Genomic DNA, 17,961 nt, shown 5'->3' with positions numbered 1-17,961 from the left:
CCCCCGGCCCTCCCCTTTGGTAATGAGAAACGGCTGTTTTGTTGTGGGGCCAGTGCATGGTATATCCCCTCCCTTCTGGCTATGACACACCATTAGTTTTTATTTCTGTCTCTGCTTTTACGACCCCTGCCCAGGCGCCAGCGTTTGGCCAGTGATCGGGACCATCACACCATCTCAGCTCCTCCGCCTCCCAAGATGGCCTCCTGCAGCTCTGAGGAAAACCATGACCGGAGAATGCTGTGGGATCGAGGAGGACAGCAACAAAATCCCCAGTTTTCTTAAGGTTTTCATTGAATTCATGTCACAAAATTTAAAACGAACGCTCTTGATACATGATTGTCAAAGCGGTCCAAATCAATCGATTCAATTTCAATGTCAGAGATGTTCATGGAATGATTATGATTAAAAAAAAATTATAAAAATGTGGAAAATCACACTCTGTAAATCACGGCGTGACTGAGAGGTCATCAGCTTCATCTGAATTTTATTCAGGCTTTCACAGAATGAGCTATACATGATGATACTAATACTTCTTAGGTTTGATGATAAACACAGCTTGACATGATCCGTATCACAATCCATATGATAAATGTATGAATAATGTAGTGTGCAATGGCTCCATAAACTCAAATCTCACCTCAGAGGGAAAAAAAAGACCATGGAAAATGTTCAGGGAAAAAAAACTTCTCACTTTCACTGCAATGCTATGAAGCCAGCTTTGGGAGTACATATCTGTAAAAATGCTATGATTGTTCTGAAATATGAGCAGTAGGAAACATTATACTTGTGCAAAATCTTCAGACCCTGTTGCCAAACGTAGTGATAACTGAACAGCTGATGGTTTGTTGGTTTATATGATAACTAGTGGCTTGTATTTACTGCAGATATATCACTGTGCATTTACATTTCCTATCTTCTGTATTCCAGACACTATTCTTTCATTCCTCCAGCGTTTCCACACGTGTGCAAACATCAGGACACATGTAGAAAGAGTCGAGTTCCACTGACAGACAGCATAACGCCGTGCAGAAATGCATAAGAAGAACAGAGACAGTCGGACTTCAGGTCGAGACGAACTCACTGACTCACTGTTGCTCGCCTTTGAACATGCAATCACTCATCTCTGTGCAGATATTTTCTGATACTAACATCAAGAATGAATCAAAAGCAAACAGAAACCTACAAATTGGCTAATTTTTCTGTCAAAGAAATGGAGAAAGACATGAGTTCAGCTCTCAGTAATCCTCCCCTTAATGTCCTTTTAGGTTTCCTTCTCAAAGTCATACATTTAACAACCTCTGTCTTCAAACAACCGCAAATAATTTCCAGTGCCTTCTTTGTCATGTTATCTTACAATAGGAAATGAAGGTGACCATTCGTTGTCACATACAGCTGAGAAAATCCATCTTCCATCTCTGACAAACAGAAAAAAAAAAAATGAACAGATTGTGAACAAAATATATCATCAACCAAAGAAGAGCCCTCCCAAAAAAACAACAAAAAAAAAAAAAAAACAAAGAAATCCTTCATTCTTTATCAAGCCAGCTTGAATGCTGGATTTGAAACTCGGGATCTGTTCTTATTTCAAGTTCATGATAATAAGTCCGACCACAGTCTTCAGGGCGGCTCTGCAGTCCAGCAGCCATCAGGAAGTCTTTAATGAACCATAAAGTCTCCATCAGATATGTTCATCTTCTTACAAAGCTTCAGGAAACCTTTTTTTATTTTTTGTGTGTGTGAGTGTGTGTGTGTGTGTGTGTGTGTGTGTGTGTGTTGCAGCAATCCTCCAGTTCTCTTTGCTTCTTCTACATTGCAGCATAGCAGCATTATTCCGTTCCTTCAACGTGAATATTCATTGGTGGCCGGCTCTGCTGGGTGAGGCGTCGCCTTTCTCTCTTGTCTTGATCGGCCTCATCCAGCAAGGCGCTGGAGTTTAGGAGACAGAGCTGGTCGTGATGCTGGGAGCGGCGGTCGTCCTGCTCTGGCCTCTTCTCCGCTTCCCCCCTCCTCCTGCCCCTCCTCCTCCTCCTCCTCCTCCTCCTCCACCTCGACTACCATCCCGTCCTCTCCCACGTGTGCTCTCTCTCTCTCTCCTGGTTGTATCGTCTTGTCTGTCCCCTTTGCTCTTCTTTTCTGAAAAGTGATTGTAAAGACAGAATGGTTAATATTTCACTCAATTTCTCAAAAGAAATCCTAGAAAACAGTGGATTTCAAGTGATCTGACTTTTCAGGACCCACAGTCACCCCTTAACAACAGGCTGCAGCAAATACCAAGAACAATATTCTACTTCTATTCTGAAGGTATTCTGATGTCAAATAATGAAACTGTGCCAAAACTCTGAGAAAAGAACAGGAGAGAGTGACTTCAGGTGCTAACATACAAATCATGATAGCTCAACAGTGTTCAATACTTGGATTTGTAAAAGGTGAGTATGGACAATGCGGGTGGAAACCTCTGGTTCTGTTACTTTTAATGAGTAATTTTAGAAATACTATGAGAAATAACATTACTTTTCAATGTTGCCCTTCAATCTTTCATCAAGCCGAACAAAAACAATACCTTTTTCTACATTTTATTTGTGGTGAAATCTGACAAAAAAAAGTGTTTCAAACTTAAACTGAATATGTTGTACTGTAACTTTATACATAACTGTATAAATTACTTTAATATAACGGTTAATCATCTGCCAACAAAAGATCCTGATAGGAGGAGACACGGCAGTGTTTGACAGTTTACTCATTTCTAGTCATTTTGCGCACAGCTGGACCAGAATATGTCAGCAGACGTTACAGATGTTCAACAGGATGAGTGTTAATCGGGATAGTGATCCAATGATCAACCGGGAAGTGCATATTTGTGATCATGAGTAACAATATCTTGACAGTATTTGGATGAACAGATAAATGCACGCATTCCTTTGTAGGAACATTTTCTAATCAAAGTGATGATACTCCTTTACTTCTTCTCAAGCGCAAGGATTTTGGAAGTGTGGGAGGACTAACATGACTATTAAGGATTTTAAACTCCTTTTATTTATTTATTCTCAAAATTTAAAAGGAAAAAGTTATGCTGAGAAAAGTTATCGATGACCCTCAGATTTCTTTTTCCTACTTCAGTGACCACCCTGAGGCTTCCTGTCGCCCAGCAGCAGACGGTTCACACCACACTATATACATATAAAATAAACCGCTGCTCCAGCGTCATCGCAACACATTATCTTGTTTCAAATTGGCTTGTGACCAAATAACATAGAAATCAAGTGCCATCCAGGTTTGCCTGAGCAATTATAATCATTACCGAGGTCCATCTATTGAACGTCTTCTTCAAGATAAGCAACACGTTTGCAAAGCATTAATATTTTCATGCTGGGTTAACATTTACGCCAGAATTTACAAAGGTGCTTTTCTGGCTACAGGCCTTTTTTTTTTCCTACTTCAGCAGCTTTTCTATCTCTTGTCCCACTTGACACACATTCAGCTCACCTCTGTTGCTACACTTACATCCTGCTTCACACATGTAAGAGTATAATTGTTCTCCACAAAAAACCAAAAAACAAACATCCATCACTATTTGTTTAATGTCCGTGAGTAGAGTTTTGATCTGTTGCAGACTTTGAGAGCTCGGACCGCAGTGGAGTGACAATTTTCTATCAGATAAATCACCCTAAAATGGCTCCTGCTGTAATGAGTTAAACACCGTCGAGGGCCCGGTAATGGCCCGTAACAGCGCGGAGAGCCGCCACCAAGTGAAAATGTCCATTATGTCGAGTGTCAGATGGCTATTGTTTAAGCGGCACTCAGAAATATTTGATTTTGTGTGTGTCTGCGAGAGGGTAGTCACACCGGAGGTTGTTTGTTATAAAGTCGTGCGTTGAGGATCTCTGCAGAAATCCTGCGAAGCGAGTGAACGTGTGCCAGGGGCTGGACAGTGTTCACTCGGCAGCTGACAACAGGAGAGCTTATGGCGCCACCGTGTTTGTCTACTGCTGCGTAGTAATAACCCAAGGTCTGTGTTTATCTCTCTATCGGCATTTTAAACTTCTCATACAAACAGTTCTGCTTTTATAGTTTAACGTGCGAGCTGAAGGAAAAAGAAGGTTTCGCATTTCTCAAACCCCACGTTTCATCAAAGTCGGTAAAAAAAAAAAAAAAAAAAAATCATTATATGCTGATTATGTCGATTTGATTAAGCTCAATGTGGAAAAAACTTAAAACAATAATATTTATGCATCGCTGGCCCGTGTCGAGTCACAGTTGGTCTCATCAGCGGAGCAGGCGCAGACTCACACAGTAGTGCACAAACAGAAATAGCACTTTTTTGCGAAGTGTTGATGCCAACAGTCATAAAACTGTAACTAAACCTCTTACTGAGTTTGCTCGAATTGGATCCGACTTGGTCCGGCGTGTTTATAATTTCCCTCAAACTAATAACATATTTTAAGCTTTTACTGGAACTAACGCTCGGCAGTGAGCAATCGCAGTTTCAATAGAGATCAATGAGTCACTATCAGCAGGGCAGTGAGGGGGTGTTCGAGGGTCCTCAAGCGTCGGAACCGATGTGCTTACTGTGTAAGGACTTAATTACTTTTCTAACAAATCGCTGATGGAGCCGGGAGCGAGGGGGACTCCATCAGTTTATGACAGGCCTGATTGCACCTCCTCTCCATCCAAGCTAAACAGTTTTGCCTGACAAATGCAATAACACATCCAAAAAATCCGGTTTTCGCGTGAGACCCTTTGTGGAGCTTCGAGAAAGGGGGGTGTGGAGGGGGGGACTGCGGCCAAATCAACACAAAGTGTGCGATCTGCAGACCTCTAAATCACAAATGTTATACAAGGTCTGCCCCCTGTGTTTTATGTAGCCAGCCTGCCAGCCAGCTCCCACAGATAGGTCCACAGCTGCGCTCCTTTAGCGCAGAGCGACTTTACCCACATGAGCGAGAGCGCTGAAGTCATGGTGCCATCACCCAGTAACCACCTCATATTGGAAAATTATTTCCTGTGCTTTTTGGCATGAACAACTTCGTTCTTTTTCATAACAGTTCAGTTTGTTTTTTTTTTTAATCTGCAGAAGAGAAGAAACGCAGGATTAAAAAAGCCGATCGACACCAACAGCTGATTGTTTCACAAAGCACAGAGCTTCAGAAAACTCGGGTATCACTGAGGTATCACTGCATATATTACTCCTTGGCTTTAAACCCCCATTTTCGATCAATCACATGTGCCATAAGAAGGCTGGAATGGGATTAAAACTACTTCAGTAGCAAACCGGATCCAAACCTTCAAATAAATGTGTTTTAAACTCAGAGTAGCAGAGAGCCGTCACCTCTCATGCATCAAGAGCGAAACTCATGAGACGAACTCTCGCACACTGCTTGGCTCTCACTCGTGAATTTTGGTCAAACGCCAGATTGCGTGTGTGGTCAAAACCGAAAGATGTCAACTGATGGCCCATGGGTAATACTTTACATATTTTGATAGGTTCGAGTTTGAAGCTTTTCTCTTTAGAACCGTAAGGAAGTCCCTGCAGCCAGTGCTCTAAAGCTTTGTGTTTTAATAAAATCAACATGGTTTTTTTACTGATGTATCAGATTTCCTTTCATTTTACTCAGCTGTTGTCTGAGCTCCCAAATTTGCCAGTCAACATGGTAGTTAATGAGAGCTCAATGTATTTTTCTCAATCTCCTTCATGTTTGCTCGCATGTCTCAAGGCATGTCATCTGCTGCATGTTGCAACATCTGTACCGTTTCCTGCACTGTCTAAATATTGTTACTCAATGTTGCTGCTTTGCCTGAAATCCCCTCAGCGTGCCACCGTTCAATAAAAACTTTAAATGCAGTTCATATAATTCTTGTAAATACATTTGTTTGCAGCTCATTTTGGCATATTCTACAATATCCTGTAAAATTCCTCTCTGAGATCACTCAGATGCAAAAAGGGGACTGTGAGCGCATGCTCATGATCAACAAATAATCCATAATGAAACGTTCTGGTTGTGCAGCTCCACTCGCAGATTGTGTTTTGAATTTTTTGCGACCGTCCTCTAATTTTTACAAAGATCCAAATATTTAAAAACACAAGCAAGCAGCTGCACTCTCCTTTGAGTACACTCTGCTCCTCTTGGCCCAGCATCAAATGGGGCCAAAAGCGACTAACAAGCAGTTACGAAAGTTAATAGTAGCCACTGAGTGGTGAGAGTGACTGTTAACCTGCAGGAGGGCAAGCTGCTGTGCGGCAAAAACAAACAAAACAAAAAACAAAAAGAACCCAACAAAAAAAAACAAGCAAACATGTCATGGCTGTATAAACCTCATGCTTTAGCGGCCCTCAGAACAAATAGCTCCTTGAAAGCTCTGATCTTTGTCCAGCGTTGCTGTGTGTAATGTCCGCCCTTCATGTGTTTGGCTTGTGGATGAAGTTTATTGTTTATTCGCCGAGGAGTTGAGGGGTTCGGCATCTTTCTGCACGCTCGGCCAAACAAAACCTAATCAACATGCTGCAGGTCAAAGATACACCCGTAGGAGTGCGGGGAGTTGACGAAATGTTCTTTAAGTTGTCATATTAGGTTTGAAAGCTCTCGGTGAACCACACACAGTTCTTCACAGCAGTACCGAACATTACTATCTATCACGTGTAACTCTCTCTCTCTTTTTACCTCGAATGCAGGGCGTCTTCGTCACGACGCACTTCCTCCTCTCTGTTTCCGGACTGCAGGTCTGTGAGGACACAAGTGCCGGGGAGGCGTCCACACTGTGGGCCTGTGGAAGAGGTACACGAACCCGGGACTGGGAGCCTTTCTTAAATCCACATGTTTTGTTCTTCTTCATACAGGAACCCCACTGGCTCCACTCACCCAGTTCACACTCTGAGGCAGGCTGACCTGGAACAAAAACATACAGAAATGTGGCAATGAGTAAAACGGTGAATCATAGCTTTTCCGTGATAGTTTTAACTCATATTAAAAAATGAGGTAGTTCTACAAGGTCCCTTGATCACTCAGAGCAAAAGGACAGAATGAGCTGAAGCCTGTCTGCGGATGAACGGGATGAAAAAAAAAAATCACATGATGCCAATAAATCCGTTTTAGGCTCCAGGTCTTTGAAGCGCAGTGCCAACATGTTTGGAGAGTTTAGAGTTTGACTGTTTGTTTCTTATGACAGAATAAAGAAGAATATAAAAGTGAACCGAGACTCTTAGTTCAATTTCCCGACAACACACAAACAACGCAAGACAGCTGACTCACAATGTCACAAGTAGTTCACCAACGCTGTAGGGTTTCGAGTTGTGCTAAATGGAACTGAAAATATACACTCTTTTACATTTGTGTATCTCAAAAAACACTGACTCCTACTGTAAAATTAGCAGAAGACATTACTGAGGAAAATCATTCTTGGGTCACCAGTAATTGCCTCCCTAGTGAGAATGGGTTTATTCATGTGCTTTGTTATTGCGGTGTTGCCGTCCCACCGCTCGGCTGTCGGCGCTGTGAGGGTCTGCAGTTCAGCTGGAGTTACATCAGCGACTTGGAAGAACACGCTCCAACAATCTGGACGTTAAGTCGTTCTTAAAAAAGAATGTTTTATGGCCCGACGACAACAAGCAGCAGCAACATAAGTGATGAAAACCATGCGGGCGACAACAGGCAGGTCTCACAGAGGTACGGGGAGTTTACTCAGCGCTGAGGATACAGGCTAATGTTAATGTTCGTCACTGTTGGACATCCTTCACGTGGCTGTCAGGAGGCTATTTTTAGGATCGAAGCGGCGCTACTCCTCAAGTTTGGTGAAATAGTAACGAAGCTCATGCTGAAGCTAAATGTTGAATAGGACAGCGAGGGACAGCAAAAACCAGTAATAAGCACACTTACTGAGATAACTAAAACTGTATTACTGATTTTATTACAGTGATCAGGGACCAAGTTGAATTGTGTTGTGGAGCAACAAGCCATTGATGGAGAGTAAAAAGGTCAGAGTTCACTCACCGACACACTCCATGGTCTCATTAGCAGTGCGCTGGCCTGGGGGGCAGCTGACGTAACATCGCCCACTGTGTGAATACAAGCCCTCCTTACATTTTGTGCAAAAATTGTGATTGAAACACGCTTCACAATTGTCTATTTTACATTCTGAAAAACACAGGGAAGACAAAAAGAGAGGATCAAACAGAGATCAGCTCAGGTTATTGCCACACTGCTGTCACGTTTTCAGCATTTGTTTCAAAAGAGAAAAAAAATATATGAAACACAACAAGCATTTTATTACTTCATGCTCTCATCCATGGAACTTGATTCAATTTTACTTCCTTTGAAAAGCTTTTTTCGCTGATTGAACAGTATGGGGTCTATTTAGGGGGAGTCACACTCTTTAAAAAACACATGCACCACAGGCCTTGTTTTTTGGAAGGCGGGCACAAGTAAGTACAGCCAGGAGTTTTTTTTTTGTTTTTTTTTTGTGCTTCAGAATTTCTCAGGAGTGGGCTTTTCTACACAACCAACTTCTTGAAATATGGATGATCGCAAACACAGGAGAATAAAAAACAGACATTTCACCATCTTGGACACAATGTTCTAGATAATCAGACAAAAGGACTCACATATCTGTGAATTTTTGTAAATAATTAATGAATTCTCTATTAAACTTGCATATGAGCTCCCCTCAAGAATGTCTGCTTTGCAGCTGGTCTGGTGCCAGGTTCAGAAGAGATCTTACACCAAATCCCTCAGTGGGACACTAATGGTCTTGCCTTCTGCTCCCAATTACTATTTTTAAGCGCCTGACAGCTAAATTTGACAGCACTGACATTTGTAACCCCATAATGTAAGACAAATGCAGTTAACAAGACATTTCAGGATGACATGTATAAAGTCTGATGATGGGATAATAACTCAGATTAGCTTCTGAGGGCCTCCATGAAGAATTTGCTGGAGAAATTTGGGCCTCCCTCAAACACTGCAGGGCGCTGAAATACTGTTGTGTTACAAAAAGGGTCTTTAAGATTTATCAAACTATAAAGATCTCATAAAATAACTCCAAATCATTTGAGCCATCTGTCTTCGGTTTATGAAAACTTTAGTAGTTATCATCCAACAGATGTGAATAAGGGGCTCTGAAGACATAAATTGACAGTTACAGAAAAATACCTAAAACCAAGTGTAAAATATTCTCTAGTATTCAAACTTACCTATGTTTTCTAACCATATTTAATAAAAACATGTGAGTTTTCTTATATATTATAAATTATGTATATGGCATAATAAATATTCCAATAGAAAAAAATAATGTAACAATACAAAAGTGAAAGCATCACCTTAAACTATCGTGACCTGGCATGAACCCTGCAAATGAAGGCCAACTTAAAAAAAACAAAAAAGAAAAAATATCCTCACAAAGACACACAAACAACAATGCATTAGATAAATTTTGGTTTGGACTTTTTCTTCATCTTTTTTTAAACCTTGCCTGCTGCCCACACATAAGAGGAAACAGACAACAGACAGAGTTTCTGGCAGTGGAGTCAAATCCCAACAAAAACCAACACCATACAGTGAGTGCGGCCTCTCTTCAGACCACTTCCCCAATGAGCCAAACCTCATAACCGTGCTGGAAGCCATTTCAATTAGGAATTCTCCTAAGTGATCTGCCATAAAGTATGAACACTGAAAACAAAAGTGTGGCAAACAAAGACAAAAACAGAACTTGTCAACTCCTTCGATGACGGTTTGGGCCCTTTGTTAGATTCAGATCCCAAACATGACACAAGAAAACTGCAGAAATATGTTTGAGACGTGGAACTACAAACATAATGGACCTTCTATCATCCTGATGGTGGACTTCGGTCTGCCGGGGTCAAAAGAAAGTGACACAGAGTAAAAACTCACGCGTGCATTTGTTGTTGCCCTCTGGGTTCCTCATCCCAAAGTAGCCCACAGGGCAGGACGCCAGGCACACGCCTATCTGACGGATGTCGTTGCGTTCCAGGAAGATGAAGAGCTTGGGTTTGCATTTGATGCAACCATTGTACTCAGAGCATCGGTCACAGCCTTTGGGGCACGAAGGAGGCCCCTCGGTACTAACTGCAGACACGATAAAGCGAACAGAGAAGGGAACCGTCACATTGAGATAGGTAGCAGAGCAGTGTGGTCTGTCTAATAAAAAGAAATAGTTTCCTGTCACTTTTATTACCTTTTATTTTTATTTCAAGTGCTAATATTTAGATTTGTTTTTGTTTTTTTTATTATTAGGAAGGAATTGTCAAACCAGGAACCAGGAACTTTTTATTTGGAAAAAAAAAACCTGAACTGCTGGCAGTCAACCAAGTCAGTCACACACAGTTTTAGTAAATACAAATGCTTCATATGCTGCAGATATGAATGCACTTTCCTCACTTTGCACAAAGGCAGAGGCGCAGTACACATCGGAGCCAGGAAACTAAATCATTTCTAGGGAAACTGCATTAAAGGTTTATCTAGCAATGATCCTACCATGAAACCACAATAGTTTGTGATGATTTATAATCCTCAGTCAATATGTTGTCCCATCCTCTGGAAATACACCAAATAGCTAAAATGTTAAAGGTTCTTCCATGGACTGATTTCTACACATATGAGCCTCGGCCAGGTCTTCGCTCGACTTTCACTAATAATGACAACAGAAAAGTAATAATGACCCTGGGGAGTGATTTCCAACCATAACTGAGAGGAGTGTATAAAAGCAGAAAGTCCTGTTGTAAACTGTTTTTGACATGAGTGTGTATCGGAATTGACACGGTTTGCGGTGTCTGAAACACAAGCAGCGTGTTACCATGTCTACCCTCCGCTCAGATGGCTTCGGTTCGATCATCGCATGACAGTGAAGTCAGAGAGGAAATACACAAAGCCCACAGGGAAGAAAACAAGACTCTCTAACCTCAGCTATTTTCCTACCGGGAAAATGGGAGACACAAAGGAATCTGATTACATCGGTGACGTAAAAGCTGTAAATCAGACGTGTAAATTGCAAACATCTCCTTTGACCGAAGGGGGAAAACCTTCGGCTGGCTGGAGCAGCGCAGAGGGCACACATGGACGAGGTGACCGACCTCAATCCTTCTGTCTTCATTAGACAAGATGAACTGCAACAGTGATAATGTGCATATACATGTGATCGTCATAAATATGTGAAGTTTCTATGAGAAAAAAAGAAGCATCTCTTTCTCCTGACTGTTATTTTAATAAACCCACATCTGCTGTTGAGGCCGGTCATGGTATTACATGAATTCAGTGTCGGGGAGATTGGGTTGAGTTTGGCATCGGCTGAAAGCTTCTTGTGTGTAAAGGAAGAATTGTTTCAAAGCTGACGGTAAGAAGAGCACTGAGGCTTTAAGTCCCAGAGATGTACGGCGAGTCGGCTCGAGCAGCGTCTCTCCGGTTGCGTGAGGTCAGAAAAATTCTTACAACAATATCGGCAGCGTGGTCCAATTCAGAGCTTAGAGCTGTCAGGTACTCGTTCCATTGTGTGCCCACACAGCCAGACAGGAATAGAGCAACGGCTTTGAGAGGGAATCCATCAAAACCCCTACATAAACAACTCTAATACCCATAAAAGTTTTATATAAACTGAAAGAGGCTTAATCTTTGAAAGAAGAAGAAAGATGAGTCGTCCCAGAGAAACACTGAACCCAACATAACCCTCCTAGGAAAAACAAACAAGAGTGATGACAAAATAAACAATACGTTATCTTTGCTTTGCTTGTTAAATGTTTATAAGAAATCCACCAGTGACTCAGACAACAGAAACAAAAAACAGCAGCGCTGAGGAGGAAGGGGAGGAGAGCAGATCAAAACAAACGGACCGAGTGAGGACTCACCCCGTCTCTGCCTTCTCGCCTTGGAGAGCTTGAGGACGTCGCTGTGACCCATGGAGCTGAGAAAGACCATTGCCAGCGCCACCAGTCCCAGCTGCATAGTCTCTGTCGCCTTCCAGGCTATGCAGGGTTCCCCCCTGCAACCAGACCGACGAGGTGGGAGGGTCCCCCTTCCTCTGTGGGACAGGTGGATCCCTCTGCTGCTGGGACTGATGAGCTCTTCTCTCCGTCCTGTGGCGGCGCTTTCTCTCCCTGTCCGTCCCTCCCCCCTTTGTCTTCTCTGTATCTTTCACTCTAGTGGTTAATATATCCGCAAGTCTGTGTAGTGGAGTGTGATGCCGCAGGAACAAGTCCGCACAAGTCCGGGATGTGACGAGCCATGACACTGGTGGCGGCGGTGGTTGCTGCTGTGGGTCGTAACAGGGTGGGACTGCAGGATGGAGGTGGAAGTGGGTCACAGGGCCGTGCAGAGGAGGAAGAGTCGAGCTTCTTGGGAGTCAGGACAGGAAGCTTTGGGGGAGCTGGAAGGGAAGCATTCAGTGAGTACCTGAGCACCTTAAATCAAGTGGCACTAAAACTTGCAGACCGATACAAGCTGGAAGCATGAGAGGGCGCAACGTTTGATGACACTTTACAGGAAGGAATCATGGACTATTTTATCTGATTTTCTGAAATGTATACATTACAAAATCTTGATGCAATGATTTACAAGCTGCAGCCTTATGCGGAAACATGTGCCAAAGTATTTACTGGCCAGGTGTAATCTTGAGAGGTTGCTTAACACTAAAGTTAGATAAAAGTAAATACAGAAGGATGGATGGATGAATAACTCAAGACGAGCTACTTCATTTGCAGTTGTATGAGAAGTTAAGAGTCACATCAGGTACACTTCACTACATCACAGGGAAAACACAAGAAACAGATAAACTTACTTTCACACTTATGTGTGTTTTCAGGGACACCTTTTAACCTCAAAACATATTTTGAAGAAAACCACACCCATGCTCACACAGGAAGAAGAACATGCAATCCCCATTTAGAAAGGAATAGAAATGAAGAAGAGGTACACCTGCTGTGAGGCAAGAGTGCTAACCACTGCACCACCATGCAGCCCCTATCACTTATTATATTATATTATATTATATTATATCAGGTTACATTAGATTATATTATATATCAAAAATCATTGTAATCTCCAACTCTTCGCTCATCATTGGCAGATTTATTGGTAATTTTCAGTTGCTGAAGGAACCCAAACTGGACAAACACTTTGAAACTTCATCTTTTTGAGACGTCTTTGGCTCCGGAAGACAAAGGAAGCATGTTTATCCTTTAGAAATACAATGAAGTCAGTTCTCTCTGGGAAATGATACACGCACTCGCACTGCAGGGCTTTGTCATATTTGGTGCTGAGATCTTTTTTAGATAGTGTCATGCGCTGCCTGTATTTACAGCTCTTGTGTGAAGAGGACACACAGAACATGTTAGCAACCGAGCAATGGGAGGTCCTCCCTCGCAGCTCAATAAAGAAAAATAGAACCATATTTGGCTGTCGAGTCGGTTATGGCACTGAATCACACTGAGCACAATGCCGTTTGCTGTGTCTAAACATTCCAGCAGGCAACATTATATTCTTTGAAAGATTGTAAATCAAAAGGGACAGAAATAATTTCAACATATCCCCCTTAGCTGTCTCGGGGCCCAATATTTTTGAGCATATGAGTTATGTCTCACGCTAGAGACAAAACACAGTTGTTCCACTTTCCAAATGCATGTCCACTTAAATCTCATTTGAAGAAACAAAATCCACTTGTTTTCAGAGAGTACTTTTAAATCTGTCACTACCTGAAACTGTTTGATGGCCAAGACAAATTCACATGCAACAAATAGTTAATTTTTATTTATTACAATTTCTTTGACAAGCTGTGAACCTCACAGAGGACAATGCTGGTATCATCCTTCACTAAATGGGAAATCTCAGGATTATCAATTCTTAAAACTTAATGACTCGGAATCTCTCCGACACCTCTCGGCTGAAATTCATATTTACAGGGAAGAGCCAAAAACAGAGTTCAGCTCGTCTTCCGCAGCACCTGTTTGTTGCTCGTCAGAGAAGTGATTGGAGAACGGGACATGCTCAGTCTCTGGATCGGTCAGAACACAACCTTTCCAGCACTGAGTAACTCCAGACGTGTGCCAGAGACGCTTTCATAACCCAGCACTCCCACAACTCTGTGTTAGCTGCCAAAAAAACCCACCTCAGCCCATCCATATGTGCTCTACAGCTCGGCGGTAGGGATCCGGGGCAGGACCGGGCTGATGAGTGCAGCAGCAGACCACTGCAGCGCCGTGACCCCGTCTACACCACAGTGCCACAACGCAGACAGTCCTGAAAGGCAACTGTGGCACCTGTAGCTTTCAGAAGTTCTCTGTCTCTGCTCCCTCATCCATTTAAGTGTGCGTCTTTCCCCACCAATAACCACATTCAGCTGAGCCCAGTGAAACTCAGCCCAGCTCATCAAATAGTCAGGAGATTAAATTGCCTCCTTTGTAGGTCCTAAGTTTGATTTATCAATTATTCACATCCTGAAAGGGAGCCCCCACACTGGGAATTTATTGAACTTGAGAAGGTGCCACAATGCCGAGCTTAGTGTTACAAATGCATGTTGAAGAAGTTTGTACTGGCAACCCAAACTAAAGGCACTTTTAACAGCTAAACAAAGAGGATTAATATCTAATATCTATGCCCATTGGTCATGGGATTATTTGTCAATGGGCTTTCAAAAAGAAACACTCAAATCTACACAATAAAGGGTATCATTAGGAATCGGAAGGAGTTTCATGTGTTTATCTGTCGTTTAGTGGTTTTTCAGTGAGTGTTTTTATTATGATACTTGCATACATGATTTGTGGGATCGACTTTGACTTGTAATTCTAATTTTGCCCTGGCTGCCCCCCTGGCCAGGCCCCCCTCACAACAGGGATCTTCATCTGGTAAAATAAAGCTGAAAAAAGAAATGAGTGATAACTGAGCAAGGAGGGTGATGATAGACATGCAATATCCGATAAGTTTGCGACTGAACTTTTTGTGTCGGTCAGAAATCAGACTGATTTAAGCCAGTGCTTTTCTTCCTTTGCAAGGGAAAAACTAAAGCATGAAATGCAGCATTTTCCTGTCCCACTGTGCCATTACACTAACCTCAAAACCCCCTTATTTTCAAAAATATATTATTTTTAAGTGGGATCTGCCATATGGAGGCCAAAAGCATAATTAGCGGTAAATTCTGGATTTTACATGACTATATTTTGTCTTTGAAATGTGGCTGCTTGTGAGTTCAGCAATGGCAGTTTGTGGGTGATTTCACCCACTCCTGGTGCACATTTTGTGCTAAACTTATTTGCAAAATCCCCAACTTGTACATTCTAGCCATAAACTCTGCTGGTGCGAGCCAGTCGGGCCAACAATGACAAATGGAAAGCAAACAAAAAGAGATGAGGCAACAGAAAAAGGGGAAACGAGGTGTTGACTGACGCTTAAGGAAAACAAACTGAGATTCATCACCATCCTCAAGCGTGCACTCAGTGACTTCTATCCCGAATCTGCAAACGAGGAGGAGTAGCTGTTCACATCATCTGCGCCAGTGTGGAGAAACACCTGGCTGCGCCATCCACACCCACAGAAGCCTGGGATATTTCTGCAGTCACTTCCTCTGCCCTGCAGAGAGAGCCCTTATGGAGTCAATAAAGCAGGACTTTCACTGACACTTTCTTCCAATTAAAGCACCACCAAGTGGTCTCATTTTAGGTTTTCAACATGGAGACTGGAAGCCTGCACAGTCCAGCACACACAAGTCATTTGAGCTCAGGTCTTCTTGTACCATACTGCATTAAAAATTATCTATCTATCTATCTACAAAAGTACAGATCTCCATCTGCAAAAGTGAAAGATCTCAAGCTGCCTTCTTCACCCTCAGTTTGCAATCCTTTCCTGTATTCCCATCTCTTTGAAGCTGCCATTTGATGCATGTAACATTCACAGCATGGTTTGAATAAATAAATAAACTTTTTTTTTTCCCCATCCATTTTAAGTTTAGTCCTAATAGTGAACTAAATACTATGTCAAAATGTTTCTTGGGGTTAGATTTTAATTAATGTACTTAGATTATGGATGGCTTTAATTGTATCCCACCAAGTCCGTTATAATAATAATAATAATAATAATAATAATAATAATAATAATACATTATAAATCCAATTATCGTTTGAGTTTGATTATAGTTGAGTATTATCCCAAATTCGAACAATTTTTCCATTAAATATAGATGAATAAAAATTTAATTATTTAAACTCGCAAACTGTAAAGACTAAAAGACATAAACGAGCTCACCTGTACATCGGGGTCCCCGGATAAAGCTGTTTATTGAACTGTGGAGGCTCAATTTCCTTTTTATAGGGGAAAATCCGTTCGTGGTATGGTCACAAAGAACTCCTCCTACAGGATGCCCTCTTGCAACTTTTCTGTCATAATTTCTAAAAAAGCATATTTATTTTCATGATGTGCCACAGTTATTCTACGAATCGACACCCTCTCGAGTTGCTTCAAGGTTGCACAAAGAAAAAAAAAAGTCCCTTTAAAAAAATGCATTTAAATAGTAATAATAAAAAGAAACATATGCACGTGTGTACATTCCTGGTAAAAGACGTCCTGCTGCCTTGTCCGCGTGCTCTCCAGGTAGGTGCGTCTGTTTGCGCTCAGAACACCTGCGTGGCGCCTTTTTATAAATCCACTTCAGAGACCGAACCGCATCCAACTCTCACACAAGTAGTTGCACAGCGGTGATATTTGCATCCAAACCCCAGCACTGCCACCGGGCACGACAGGCCCCACCCCTCACAGCCTCACTGAGAGATGAAAAACCTGCGGTGGACTCCTGAGTGCTGCTGCTGGACAGCAGCTTCAGAGCTTTCTCCTTGCCTGATGCCACCCGAGGTTTTTACTTTGTGTTTCTTCTGCAGGGCCTTTGATATCGAGAGGGATTGTGCTTACAAATGATAAAAAAGAAGTAAACACAGGAGCTTTGATTTAAAACACATTTCTCTCTTTCTAATTCAATGTTGCTCCAACAATTACTGAACGAAAATGCGGGTTTGGATATATCTTTAAATTGTAGGAGAACTAAGTAGAAACTTATGAAATCAAAACGGCAAATTAGATTTCTTGGTAAAAATTCTTTCTGAAATATTTTTTTGGAAAAAAAGAAAAAACAAGAAATGGTACTTAATTGCAATGATGAGAGCATTTTGTTATTGGTTTCAACCACTGCAAACCAACAACAACAAAAAAATTAACTAATTAAAAAAATACATGAAGTTTGAAATACCATGTAGCCTAAAGCAAAGCATCAACAGCAACCACAGCAACAGAAATCTATCTGTCATGAACAAAGCTTTAGGTTCAATTAAAAAATGGATCTGGAAATGATTTTCTTTCCTCGACATAGCTTGTTTGTTTATTTATTCATGTATTTATTGCCAGAAATTACAATAAAAAAAGAAATCAACCAGATTTAAAAAAAAAAAAAAATTGCTTCATGAAATGTCACATTAAAAAAATAAATGGTAATTGAATGAAGCAAAATAAAACAAAACAAAAAAGCCATTGTGAACAACTAGAATTATAACAGGTATGAGGGTTGCAGGTGCCTGTATAAAGACTGACCCACCTGATTTCTGCTTTCATTTGAAGTCAACACCTACAGATAACACATCGTTCAGATGAAATTGGACTGGAAGTACTTGTGTGTTTTCCTTTTTCTGCAGATGAAGTAGATTCACTCATGGTGAAGAGCAGATGAAACGCAACACAAACAATTCAGTCCAACCCCAACATCCATCTTTGAAAATTGTAGCATCAATCTACAGCAACTGAGTGCAGAAGAAACCTCACATAAAAATAATATTTTATATATATATGCAAGGTAAAAAATGACAGTCCAAACAGCTGAAAATAATCAATACTCTCTACATCTGCACTTATATCAAGTATCGCTACGTTCCAAATAGTCCCCATTTCCTCGCTATCCAACAGGGGGCCATAAAAAACAATTCTTGGAGATCCT

The 17,961-nt window shown here is 41.6% G+C and overlaps 1 protein-coding gene across 2 annotated transcripts; it reads right to left on the bottom strand.

Moving 5' to 3' along the window:
- Positions 1 to 485: 485 nt before the first annotated feature.
- On the bottom strand, positions 486 to 16,440 carry rspo1 (R-spondin 1). 2 transcript variants are annotated; one of them, XM_030102719.1, is made up of 6 exons: positions 16,230 to 16,440; positions 11,846 to 12,363; positions 9,879 to 10,073; positions 7,983 to 8,126; positions 6,657 to 6,881; positions 486 to 2,133 (listed from the first exon to the last, which is right to left on the bottom strand). In XM_030102719.1, the coding sequence occupies exons 2-6, from the start codon at positions 11,940 to 11,942 to the stop codon at positions 1,934 to 1,936; spliced, it is 861 nt and encodes a 286-aa protein (XP_029958579.1). In that variant the 5' UTR covers positions 11,943 to 12,363; positions 16,230 to 16,440; the 3' UTR covers positions 486 to 1,933. The 2 variants fall into 2 exon arrangements, with proteins under 2 accessions (XP_029958579.1, XP_029958580.1); XM_030102720.1 differs by lacking the exon at positions 16,230 to 16,440 and adding an exon at positions 15,405 to 15,467.
- Positions 16,441 to 17,961: the final 1,521 nt, after the last annotated feature.

The sequence above is a fragment of the Salarias fasciatus genome, chromosome 11 (assembly GCF_902148845.1).
Source record: "Salarias fasciatus chromosome 11, fSalaFa1.1, whole genome shotgun sequence".
Taxonomy (NCBI): Eukaryota; Metazoa; Chordata; class Actinopteri; order Blenniiformes; family Blenniidae; genus Salarias; species Salarias fasciatus.
The sequence above is the reverse complement of the archived record's forward strand: the minus strand, read 5'-3'. Positions and strand labels throughout refer to the sequence as shown.